General features: G+C 39.0%; 1 protein-coding gene across 4 annotated transcripts in view; it reads right to left on the bottom strand.

Annotated features, from left to right (window-relative positions):
* The window catches only part of LOC133479114 (protein MTSS 1-like), a 43319-nt gene extending 31191 nt beyond the window's left edge, over positions 1-12128 (bottom strand). For all 4 annotated transcript variants that reach the window (XM_061775631.1, XM_061775633.1, XM_061775632.1 and 1 more), the window contains exons 1-3: positions 11559-12128; positions 8076-8137; positions 3459-3532 (exon numbers count right to left, since the gene is read on the bottom strand). In XM_061775631.1, the coding sequence (XP_061631615.1) occupies positions 3459-3532; positions 8076-8137; positions 11559-11630 (208 nt within the window). In that variant the 5' untranslated portion in view covers positions 11631-12128. The remainder of the gene's footprint in view (positions 1-3458; positions 3533-8075; positions 8138-11558) is intronic.
* Positions 12129-13363: the final 1235 nt, after the last annotated feature.

Below are 13363 nucleotides of genomic sequence, written 5' to 3'. Positions count from 1 at the left end.
AATAGTCCTATTTGTTAACCAATTACCGTACAAGTGGGATCAAATAGAAAGAAAGGCTTCGCCTGACAGCAAAGTGAGTCTCTCTCTCTCCATTTTGACATTTAGATCAACTTCACAGCTGACTTTCACCCCTATTTTAACAAAAATGAAAATTAAATCCGTCACTATCAGGTGCAAATTACATCCATGACACAATAGAGGAAACCATATGCACATTTCATATCACGAGTATACGATATATACAAAAATGTTGATTTTTGCGATCCAAAATGTAAGATATGTCGCGGCTAGATGGTGGCAGAAAACAGCACATCAGCCCAGCATTCTGTGTCTCACTCAAAATTTCAGATATACATTGAGAATCAACAACTCACAAGTCAAGGCACAACTGTATTATAATGTTATTGCTAGAGAAATGTTAACAAAAACAATTACAGATACAGTAAGTATTGCAACAAGTTTTTGTTAATACATGTTTTTTTTTTTTTAAATCAGAAGCGTATTATAAATTGTAGGCAGCAACCAAAATGAACTTAAGCATCCAAGACCCTAGGAAATTTACTTACAATTCCAAAGATTATAATTACGTATGATATTATACAACATCACTTCTGATTTTAAATGAATTTAACATTTACTATTCAAATCAAATTACACTACAGTTTTAAGAGAACCCACACAGTCTGTTGGCAAATGATAAACATGTCTCAGCATTATCTTTCATCTAAAGTTTTTTACAACTCTAAACATAACAGGCCAACGGTTGTCCCATATCCAAGTCGGCAGAGTCGATAGATCAACTCAATCAATCAATCTTTACAACAGGAAGCCTTTACAGCGTCAACAACAAAGGTGTACAACTAAACACACTTCTATCCTAAGTAAATGCATACTCGATAAAACCAATACCACAGAGAATCTAAAAGAGAGGAGTACACAAAGAATGGAAACATTCAGACATGGAAAAAAAACAGACAATGGAGAGATGCAAAAGACACCAATGCTCTCAATTAGACAGAAGCAAGGAAACCCTGTGTACGTGTTGTCAGTGCAAAGACACAAGCGGTTCACATGTGAGAAATAACAGTGAGACCCCTCAAATTGACGATAAAGTTTAAAAAAATGTTTTAATGCCTTTCTAATTATTTGTTACTGAAATGTTAACAAAAACAATTACAGATACAGTAAGTATTGCAACAAGTTTTTGTTAATACATGTTTTTTTTTTTTAAATCAGAAGCGTATTATAAATTGTAGGCAGCAACCAAAATGAACTTAAGCATCCAAGACCCTAGGAAATTTACTTACAATTCCAAAGATTATAATTACGTATGATATTATACAACATCGCTTCTGATTTTAAATGAATTTAACATTTACTATTCAAATCAAATTACACTACAGTTTTAAGAGAACCCACACAGTCTGTTGGCAAATGATAAACATGTCTCAGCATTATCTTTCATCTAAAGTTTTTTACAACTCTAAACATAACAGGCCAACGGTTGTCCCATATCCAAGTCGGCAGAGTCGATAGATCAACTCAATCAATCAATCTTTACAACAGGAAGCCTTTACAGCGTCAACAACAAAGGTGTACAACTAAATACACTTCTATCCTAAGTAAATGCATACTCGATAAAACCAATACCACAGAGAATCTAAAAGAGAGGAGTACACAAAGAATGGAAACATTCAGACATGGAAAAAAAACAGACAATGGAGAGATGCAAAAGATACCAATGCTCTCAATTAGACAGAAGCAAGGAAACCCTGTGTACGTGTTGTCAGTGCAAAGACACAAGCGGTTCACATGTGAGAAATAACAGTGAGACCCCTCAAATTGACGATAAAGTTAAAAAAAATGTTTTAATGCCTTTCTAATTATTTGTTACTGAAATGTTAACAAAAACAATTACAGATACAGTAAGTATTGCAACAAGTTTTTGTTAATACATGGTTTTTTTTTTTTAAATCAGAAGCGTATTATAAATTGTAGGCAGCAACCAAAATGAACTTAAGCATCCAAGACCCTAGGAAATTTACTTACAATTCCAAAGATTATAATTACGTATGATATTATACAACATCACTTCTGATTTTAAATGAATTTAACATTTACTATTCAAATCAAATTACACTACAGTTTTAAGAGAACCCACACAGTCTGTTGGCAAATGATAAACATGTATGTCTCAGCATTATCTTTCATCTAAAGTTTTTTACAACTCTAAACATAACAGGCCAACGGTTGTCCCATATCCAAGTCGGCAGAGTCGATAGATCAACTCAATCAATCAATCTTTACAACAGGAAGCCTTTACAGCGTCAACAACAAAGGCGGCTAGTGGCTTTGAGAAATTATACGTGTTCAGCAGATTCTGTGATGTTTCATTTTCCCCACCCGGTACAGTTCCGCTGGCCATGGTATGGTTCAGTTTGAATGGTAACCCATGCTCTGGGTTGGGTTTCCACCAAAGCTTGTTGTGTTCTGTCCGTTTGTCATGGGGACCTTAACTTTGTTTGAGAAAAGGCGTGTTGAGTGTCTTTAGCTGCACCCATTAAGTACCGTACGATTGATACCCCAACAGCAGGTTGACAGGGCAGCGGAACAATGTGCATCAGCTGACTTAGTACCGAAAGACAAAAAGGAGAGCACGCAAGAAAGACCTTCATTCATTTACTATGTCACCTCAGCCGGCTACGGCCGACTATGACGAGCCAGTAGATAAGGTTCTGATCCAAGGAGAAGCTCATCAACATCATATCTACAGTAGCAAGATCATATACAGCACACACACACGGTGAACAATGTATGAACAGGGCAAAAAGTTGATATCTTCACTGAACCCACCGAGAGATCTATTACATGCACATGACAAAAGCTTTGTAGAGTCCAACAGAGCTCTGTGTTTCTGTGAGAAGTGAGACTGCAGTTACCCAAGTCTCACTCGTCATACATTTAACAGAGAGACTTCTAAATACTTTCATCTCTAAATGAGTAAATATATTTTGTGGGCTGTGCCGAGGGGTTGGAGATAACATTTATTAAATACATGCATCTTTTCCTCCCATCAGCCATTAGTAATTATCGTTACCACCAAAAAAATACGTTATGTTCCCTTTAAAAAGACTGATGGGAAAATTAGAGTCTTAGCAGAGGGAAAAACAAGTCCAAGTTTTATAATGTTTGCCATTGCACAGTCATTAGCAAGCAAACATGATTATCCTGTATATTTATACACACACACACACACACAATTTGTCAAGAGACAGTATGTAACGGGAGAATGACAAAAGAGCCACCAGAGCAGAATGACAACCCAATAACGGAATGGAACTAAATAAAGGAACCAAAAGACAGGACCAGAGTCTCTCTTTCCCACTAGAGCAGCAATTTGAAGTTCCCTGAACCAAGGCACCTGCTAAATGGCACAGACAAATAGATTTGATTCCTACCTCTGGAGTTGGTTGCCAGGTCAGCCACTTTCTGAAAGGCATCCAAGAAGGCAGCCAAGGCGACCACTGTGGCTCTAGAAGAGGGACAGAAAGAAATGCTTTAATTACATAAAACACTTAATGACCAGTCCCTTCAGAATAGGCATCTTATTTTGCAGTCCGTACGTTGGTAACTATGTCTATAAACAGTGACTAAAGGTGACTTGGGCTAAGCACAGCTACTCAAGTGAAGTTTAGCAGGCTATCAACGACTCTCTGTTCTTCCGTACTGTCAAGGAAATATTGTGGTTGTAGCAGTCAGTGGTGAATCTACATTAGCAGAGACCAACAACCTTCAAACCATTCCTGGAAAAAGAAGCTTGGTGTTTTGTTTTTTTTACTAAATCCAGGTAAGGCGATTGAGAACAGATTCTCATTTGCAATGCCGACCTGGTGTGTAATTGAATTATGTCTGCCTCCGCTACACTGGGTGGCGCTCATGCTCCTTTAAGCTCATTTAGCAGTGTGGGTCCAATAAGGAAGAGTGGCATGCTGCTATTTCTTACCTGGTACAAGCCAAATGGTAAAAAGGATACCTTCACAGCTCTGTACAATTTGTACGTGTGGAAACGTTCTCTACCTTGACTCTCAAAGTGGAGCTCAGTCCTCATGGAATTAGTTATTAAATGCTAATGAAAAGGAAAGACTGGTATGGAAAGAATAGAGTAAATAGATTCTGATGACTGGCTTTGATTTAGAATTTAAAACAAACTCCACTGTGCAAGCGCAATCATTCATCCGTTTTCCGTACCGCTTATCCTCACTAAGGTCGCGGGCGTGCTGGAGCCTATCCCAGCTGAATCTGGGCGAGAGGCGGGGTACACCCTGAACTTTAAAAAAGTTGAACACTTTCAGATTAAGCCGTTAAATGTATTTTAAAAAGCCTGGCTTCATTTGATCTAATGCAATAGTTTGGGTTTTCTTTAGTGCATGTAAACTTCTGACGGACTAGACACAACACACCGCTTATTATTAAGATCACAGGTTTGGGGATGAAAGCCTCTTTTGTTGTTGCCCATGTGTGCATGATGCATTTACCAGGTATCTGATCTCAACGAGCTACAAAAAGAAATACACAACATGTTCCAAGGCACTGAGAGTTACAAAAACATGTTTGTTCCAAACCTGAGCGCCTTAATTTCTCAACACTTGTTTACTTCCAGGGTCCAACAGGAAAATCTTCACAGCAAACTGGGGACTTTCCATGGGGCTACAGCTTTTACAATTGCTGGGCACGAATCTATTGGGTTTGTCTTTTAGATTCTTTAAATATTGACAATATTTCCCAACATAAACTCACATGGCATTTTTTTTTTTTAAGTGTCTGTGTATCAAGTCACAATGACGAGCTAATCACATGACATCTATGCTGAGGGTTCTCTGTAAATGGAACGGTGTCTCCAGCAAGGCAATTTTTACGAATAATACTTTCCAATTGCATTTCAAAGGGGCTGCCACTAGTGTGACAGAACAAAACGTACTGTAAACCACCAAGTTTCAGAATTTAGTTAAGAAGGCCAAAAATGCCATAAGTCCTGTATTCCACCAATTACGGAACGCCGCTTTTCTTATCGCACAAACCGCTCATAAAAATGTAGTATTGGATAATAAAGTAGTGTGAGGGCAGAGTTTACTAAAAGATTCCAAGGGTGTGGCTTGACCAGAAAAAACAAACAAAAAACACAACATAGGCACACTCGGATTCCTTTCTATTTCAAGCACAGTGCTGGCACAAGAGGAGCTCCATCCAACAGTTCATTTACCCAATACTATGTACTCATGGTTTGAACGCTCTCACGAAGTCTGGTCATCTAAAGTTATTCATTGAAAACAGGTTTCAAGCTGTGGAAATTAGGCTAAAAAGAAAAATTCTGGATTTCCGTGACTAGGAAGAATGTTTATCTAATAAATATTCTTACATGGTGTTCAATTTAACACAGCGCCTGTCCTCGATATGAGAAATTCATTTTTATTTTAGCCAATTCACGATAGCCTGGCCAAGCCAACCTCCACTCCCCATAGATGAAGGCGTAGTATAGCAGAGTGCTCTGACAATGATACATTGAGTGCTGCTGCCACCATCTATTCTTAGTGTGGCAGAAACCGGAATGTAGCTGTGGTTGATTTGGCTCCTGGAAAGAGTATGAATTTAACACCACTTTTGAGACACTAAATTCCAATAATTTCGAGATGAACATATATTTCAACTGTACTTCAGCCATTGCATGTGTGTTAGGTGTTGTACTGCAATGAATATATTGTCTGTCTGTATCCTTTCTCAATATCCAAGCTCAAACTGATTTTATTGATGTCTTGAGGGGCTCTTTCCTTTTCCAAATGAAGTCTCAACCAGAATAAAACCTGAGTACCTCTAAGACATCAACCAGCAAATAGACCAAAGGGGAACATGATTAGAAATCAGCTAGCCTTTTTTCTACCCCATACAACTTATTTTAAGCTGTGTTGCTCTTAAACCAAAATGGGCAAGAGGGGGAAAATGCCATAGTCGGACCCAAAAAAAAAAAAAAAAGGCTGAACATTGTAATTGCTCGATTTCCTAGTTGCTTTGTGAGAGGGGTTCAGAGGGTCTAAATTACAGAGTAGTACCCTCAGGACATCATTACATACACAGACATATGCCACAAGCACTGCTGGATAGCCACTTATCTGGGCCAAAGCGGGAAGGTGGGTGTGTTTGTGTTTCACCGTGTGTGTCCCTCTATGTAACCCAGTCCCAAACAGATTACAGAGCTCTATGGGTGGATGCGATGTGGGGATGGCTATGCTGTGGCCGAAAACCACTACTTATGCCAAATTGGAAGTGGCTATAGAAAACATTAAAGCAGACTAAAAAGGTTGGATCGTGGTTTACCATTAGAACAAGTAGGAAGCACACTCTTAGTGATCTCAATACTCATTTTTAGCGATCCATTAGAAATCTGCCATTAATACAGCTGGCAAAACTACTGCAGCCTACTCCAGCGTGTAAGACCAGTAACCGGGGCAAAGTTTGAAATACCAAAAAGTCTGACTATAAATAGCCCTGCTCTCATTCCTTGGATTGTCCATATCCATGATATAATCCTCATTATACATATGTATTCTATTTGTCGTCTTGTATACGAGTGGCATACGTACACACAAATCTTTTTTTTTTAGTACATTTTTAGAATGTGTGAAAAGCCAGGTAAATATTTAACATGTTTAACATTCACTCCTCTCGGCCCAGATACTTTTCCAGAAAGGTCACCTTGTGTGAAATCACCTTTAAAATCTGGTTGAAATTGACCAGATTTTCTTTTTGTGTATCCTTCTTAAAATGGAATCTAGGTGTAGTTATGTTAATTCATCTTCATCAAATTAATCCTACAGCCGGATTAATGAATTCATTTAACCAGAAGAAAGGTTATAAATGGCACATCGAGATTAGCCAGAAAAGAAGCGCGCGAATGATGCCAGGGTGCCTTGTGAGACGCTCTTTGGAGGTTGCCTTTTCCTGAAACAGACGCTCAAAACTGATTCACTTGGGTGACAGAACATCTTTCTGATTCCTATGCAATACACAGGATCACAATGTCAAATAACAAACAAACAAGGCTTCATGTTTTACAGTTTCCACTGATATAAGGTGATGGTGAATTTGCTTAAGTCTTTTATGTGGTTTCAGTGGACTCAAATATGATGAATCAGAACAATTTACACTTTTAGAACCTCTTTCAGCTGTTTAATTGCAATAACTACTCAGGGACATTGGCCCGAATAACCTTTTCACCAGAATGGTCAGTGGTCTGTCACTATGTACTTTGAACACTATCACACTGCACAGACCCACAGACACTTTACTGTCAAATAAGCGGTCATTAGCAAGCGGACCACAAATGCTCCCCTGAGTTTAAGTATGACAGGGTCACATGTTTAACCCTGAAATGATGGGAACGCTCGAACAACATATCACCATGAATCAGTCGTTACACCGAGAAAACAGAGGAATGGAGAACTGAGTGGCCTCTAGACACTATTGTTAAGTCCCCGAGCCTTTATACAGCTGTCACTATGAGTCTGTCCCACTACACGTCGACACTTACATGGCAAGAGATCTGCCGTGCACTGTTAATCAAAGAATATTCCAGACTGCAGGACAGCCGTAGTTACAGTACTTGGAGAATAATAAGCTTTTATCTCAGCTGTCGTAAACTGTTTGTCCATTGACACGTGGCCACTTAAAGCCGGCCAAGTGAAGTGGTGAGAATTGGCGGTCGTTGTTAGCAGAAGACTGGCAGGAGGTGTGCAAATTCACAGCCTCAAGGAGACAATTACGACTGAAAGATGAACAGACAGGATGGGCAGAAAGGATGCTGAGAGCTTCAAGCTTATTTAAACTTTCAATGCTTGTTGGTCAAAGGACATATTATAACTTGATTAAAGGTAAGTAACGGTTTTCATCTCCAAAAGAATTGCTATGTTTTAATATAAAAGGGATCAGCTGTGTGTCGTTGATACACGGGAGGTATGAATGTTGCTCCGCAAAGTGACTGGCCATCATAATCATGCAAATGTGTTACGTAAGCAAAAGCTCACCTGAGCTGTGACTGCAGTTTGCCAGCCTTGGCGATGAAGTCCTCCCAAACCGGGTAGCTGCTCTGTGAACGAGAGAAGCCTCATGTCGTAATCAAGACAGATTTCACAAGTGCCACGGCGACAAGACATTTGATAAGCTGATGTGAGGGCTGTGATAAGCGGGTTCCCCAAACAAATTAGTTCAATCAGGGTGCAAATTATTATTATTTTACCTTTAAAAAGGAAAAACAAACCCAGATATTTACCATCATGTCCTGTAGGCTGCAAAATGGGTCATTGGCTTCTTTGGGAAAAGTCCCCTCGTAGCAAAACTATTAATACTATGTCATAATGAGCCTGGCACCTAATAGAACTCTAAATTTACTTAATTGAGGTCTTGGGCTCAAAATACTTGAATCTAAACTATGGCAGGCAAAGAATGGTGTTCGAGGAGCCTGAAGGCTATGAAGCGGAACCGCCCAAGATAAAGACAGGGACGGCTTGACCAAATGTTTGCCAGTGATGTGCTACTACCGTCAAGTGCCTAAGGAATGTTATGTTATGCTGTCGAACATTACACCCAACAATGACTCGAGCTCTTTCCCCTCCTCTGACTTCTACTTTTCTGCATTACATCACTTATTTCCCCTCTCTGAATTAAACAGATGCTAGTCAGTAGATACTTTGACGTGGTTTAATTGGCTTTGGCCACCCTCCTTTGAGTCTATTTCTTTGATTTTACTGCTTAACTTCCCTTGTGGTTTCTAATGCATCTAATATATATATTGTATATATAGTTGCTGATAGATCATTAGTAAAAGGGGGTAATGAACCACATAGTGCCTTGGTATTTTTCTTCATTTCTCTTTTCTAATGTCAATCCATCCATCTTCTTCCGCTTATCTGGGTGGGGCCGTGAGGCTTTCTGATGTGCATTTCATATTTAATACAGAGCAGTGATTCAATTTAATAGAAAAAAAAACATGTGTAATGTGTATATATAGTTGTTATAGGGGTAATCTGTTCAGAGTGACTTTGTCCAACTTCTTGCTGCCATATGTACAGCATTGTGGCTGTGGCTAGGGATACTTTTGATTAACTCCTGCTCTGCAAAGTTTTATAATGCATAGAAAGCCTAGGTTAGATATTTTGGAGACAAAGTTAGAGAGACCAGACTTTATAAATACTGATAAGGGGCTCCACCAAAGATCTTGAGTTCTCAAGCGTTGTCACGCAGGGGGACACGCATTTTCTTATTGTTGTTAAGTCGCGATTAATGTGTTTGCTCACGTAGTAGCCGTGTGGCAAGAGTGCGAAGAAGCACTTACATGCCCTGTCCTTTACCGAAACGTTTTCAGTGAGGGAACTTTGTATGGGACAGAAGCATAGCAAATACATGTACCGCTACTCCCCAAGTAATAACGTGTCTGATATGCCTGTCATAAAAATGTTATCCTACAAATAAAAGGCAAGTCGGACCTGGGATGCACATTAAACACTGTAAATCACAATGGAGTTCACTGTTTCGTTCCTACGGCGGCAACGTAATCAAAATTTTTCACGAATCCTAATTACGGTAAACATTTGTATGAAAAACACTTCTAGGCCGTAAATATACAATCCAACGAAAACCGGTAAATATTGCGGTACTCCGGTACCAGCGCGTGGGTTCTTGTGCTGCGTGATTATGTATTCTTATCCCACTGCGCAAACTACAGTAATCTTAATCTATTCGCGGAGGAAATGGAATGAGCCCTGCCGTGAGTATCCCAAAAACGTGACCTATTGATGCACCCCCAAAATGCTTTAGAATATAAAAAATAACCTTACAACATTAATTACCCTTAAAAATAAATGGCTTACATATTATTGCATTTGGAAAAAAATGCATGTGCACATGCAAAGACTCTCTGCAACTTCCACTAACCCAGGCTAAACGTTGTACCTCCCCAACATACAAAGTTTGCCTCTCAGTCGAGATGTATCACTTCAACATACTTTCTTGACACCAATCTATATTTATCATACAAAAACAAACAACCCATTTCTTAAACTACAAAAAAAGAGCTATAAATTACTAATTCGTGTAACTATATAGAACCAACTAATCCACTATTTACCAATTTAAATACACTATGACTTAGTTGAATGTAACACTGCGCATATAAAGTACAAAATAGACAATCATTTACTTTTTCACAATACCAAAAACAGTTTTTTTTAGTTGAGGGGAACAGGTGTTTAAAAAAACAACAAGACAAGAATGAATATAAAGCAGAGATGTGTCTCTGTTAGAGTTATTGATTTGATTTTGGGAATGATCTGAAAATGTGTGGTTTACTGACACCTTTTACAAGTACAAGCAAAATATATGAATCAGGCAAAAAGAAAAGAAATTGTGAATGTATTGGAACTTCTGATTGTCTTAGCTTGAGTGTTGTGATAGATTTTGTTTCTGCATTGTTTTTGTTTTTTTAATTGTGTTTTGTTTTATTTAATTTCAGTCCTTCGAGATATTGAACTTTGTTCGCGTTGGGGCCTTGGAGGGTCCCTTGCTGAAGTATGTTTTTGTTTTGTAAAGAAGAGGGCGTAGGTTTAATCAGCTGCAGCCTCACCTTGCGCCTTTTTGATTAGCTTTGACCTTTATTGTGTTTTGAAATGACTCATGGGCTAATTGGGAAAAAAAAACAAAAAAAACCTACATACCTACCTGTCTCCAGCTGAGGATAGACGTATATCGTTGCAGTGGTAAGCATCCCCTGGTATTTTTTCCTACCCGTCTGCCACTGCCACCCACTTTTGGCTCCCGTCCCCACCAGTTTAGAACCTCTGACCTCGAAAGGTCAGATTGAGCTGACACTTACTGTGCTTAACTTAAAATGGGAGAATCAAATATAACACCAATCGCGGTTATTTTGAAAATAGGTGGCCGATATGAGAGACACCGTTGAACATGAAATTAAACAACGGACGCTAACGGTCTTCAACGGACGTCTGGCCATTTTGACCCTCCCTCCTCCCCGCACGTGAACCCCAATAGACCCCTCGGACATTGTTCCACTCCGACGGTCACATTCTTTCCATTCCTTCGGGGCAAGTACAGCATCTCAGACAGAAGCGAATTGTCTCTTCAAGTCGTCTGTCAATTTTTTTTTTTTTTTATTAAAAATGAAAAAAAAAGAAAAGGCGAAATAAGACGTCCTCCTTTCCACCTGCTTTCGTCGAAATGGAGCGTCCGAAATAAAAACGACGACAGAATACAAATGTCAACAACACATTCACGAAGTGTTTCATCAAACGTATAAAATAAACAAAACAAACCACAAACACTTACCTACATATATACTAATTTCATGAGTTTAGAGCTCAAGGGGGGAAACAAAACCAAAACAAGTTACGCGAGCAAATAGTGCAAGTTTCTACTAAACCACCGAGAAGTTAGTTTCGCTGGGTCCATCGGAGGCTTGTTGGAAGCTGTGGGATAACAAAAAGCGTTTGTCTTACCTTCATGTCTCCGATGAGAGTTTGGAAAAGTCCCCCAAGCGCACTGCAGTCCTTTTCGATAACAGCCTCCATTTTTCTTTTTTTTTTTTTTCAGAGAGACCACCTCCAAAGTGGTCGCTCCCCCCCCCCCCAACCCCCTCACCACCTCCGAAGTCCAGCAGGAGGTGGGAGGGAAAAGTCAACACGAAAACAAAAAAGAAGCCAGAAAATAGCTACAAATATCCGTTCCTGAGTAATGAACAACAAAGAGGCGTTTCGACTTGAATATTGTCAGGGGGAGGAGAAAAAAAAAAAAAGCGTTCGACGCTGTTCACTTCAAACAAACTGTTGGAACAACGAGAGTGAAATTGAATTCCCAGTGGCTTCTACACGCCGGATGCTTCGTAGCCATGTCAAAACGCTTTAAAAAAAAACAAAAAACAAAAAAAAAGAAGAAGTTAAGTCTAAACTAGAGACACGGCACGGTGCTCTTAGGATTTTGACAGGTAAAGCGGTGGAAATACTCGGGAGTATCCTCTCTTTTGTAAAACACGGACCGAATGAGTGAGTGGGTGAACTAACACCAAGTGCACTGCCGAAGCTAGCAAGCTAGCATCAACACAGAGAAACGGGCTTCCGGTTAACTTTTACACGATGAAATAAAAGCAAATCAAAGCGATATTGTGGTTTTTTTTCTTCAATATTTTTATTTACAATCTAAGGGTGGGTTGAGCGAAAAAATCCACCACATTTCCGTATACAGTATATGCTGATATATTTGGACCCGCGTTATTACACAGCATTGGTCGAAAACTATCAAACTTGAAGACGTTGTTTGAAATCATCGCTCTTAATGTGAAGGCTCCTCATTTCCTTTGATGAAAGACGTTAGTGTCATAGAACGAGCACAGCCGCAGCACTGACGCGGATGTCTCACAAAAAAAACAACTAAAGAAAACGTCAAATTTCAGTAAATGTATACACGAGAAGAGTACTGCAATGCATTTCATGCTTCGTTACACGTGATAGTGCAATTGCACCGTGCAAGTCACCATGGAAGTTCCACGACTGAAAAACCATGTACTGTATATCAGACAATGAGCGACATCTGCTGACTGAAGTTGGAACGACAACAGACGACAGCAGTAGCGTCAAAAAACAAAACAACAAAAACAACGAATGCTAAAACGTGTAGTAGTAAACAAGTCTTTATGGTTCTCCATAAAAATCCCTCCAGATAATGCATTAGTTAAAAAGAAAGAAAGAAGAATGTCAGTTTGAAGAGAAACATTGCGTGCTCTACACATGCACACTTACAACCTATTCCGTTTGAAATACAGAATTAAAAACTTTCAAAATATTTATATAAATTCAGAATTATGTTCAGTGCATGTCAGTAAATACCCAAATTACCCCACAAAATGTTGGGAAAAAATGTTTAACTGGCATTTAAATTCTGTTTATGATGGATTTTTACATTTGGAAAAATTACTTTCATGTTTACAGTACAGTACAATAATACCCTCCTGACTACCAGGGGGGGGGAAAAAATACATATTGTCCAATCACCATTTCCTCTTCTTCAAAAAAAAACCTCCCCAACATGTGTGAGGTAATTAGAATACTGAAAATATTTTTAAAAGTTTTTATTTTTAAGAGACATCTAGATGGCAATCAGGTAGTCGCAAAAAAAAGTGAACATAACCATGAGTTTAACATCAACATAACTGTCTATCATCGCTTTTGTTTTGTTTTTCTTCATATGAAAGTAAACTCCGAGAAATATACCTTGCGCCTTCATGACATCAAGTTCAGGAGGGCTTGGT

The sequence above is a fragment of the Phyllopteryx taeniolatus genome, chromosome 6 (genome assembly GCF_024500385.1).
Source record: "Phyllopteryx taeniolatus isolate TA_2022b chromosome 6, UOR_Ptae_1.2, whole genome shotgun sequence".
In the NCBI taxonomy this organism is placed as follows: Eukaryota; Metazoa; Chordata; class Actinopteri; order Syngnathiformes; family Syngnathidae; genus Phyllopteryx; species Phyllopteryx taeniolatus.
This window is presented reverse-complemented; position numbering and strand designations above follow the sequence as displayed.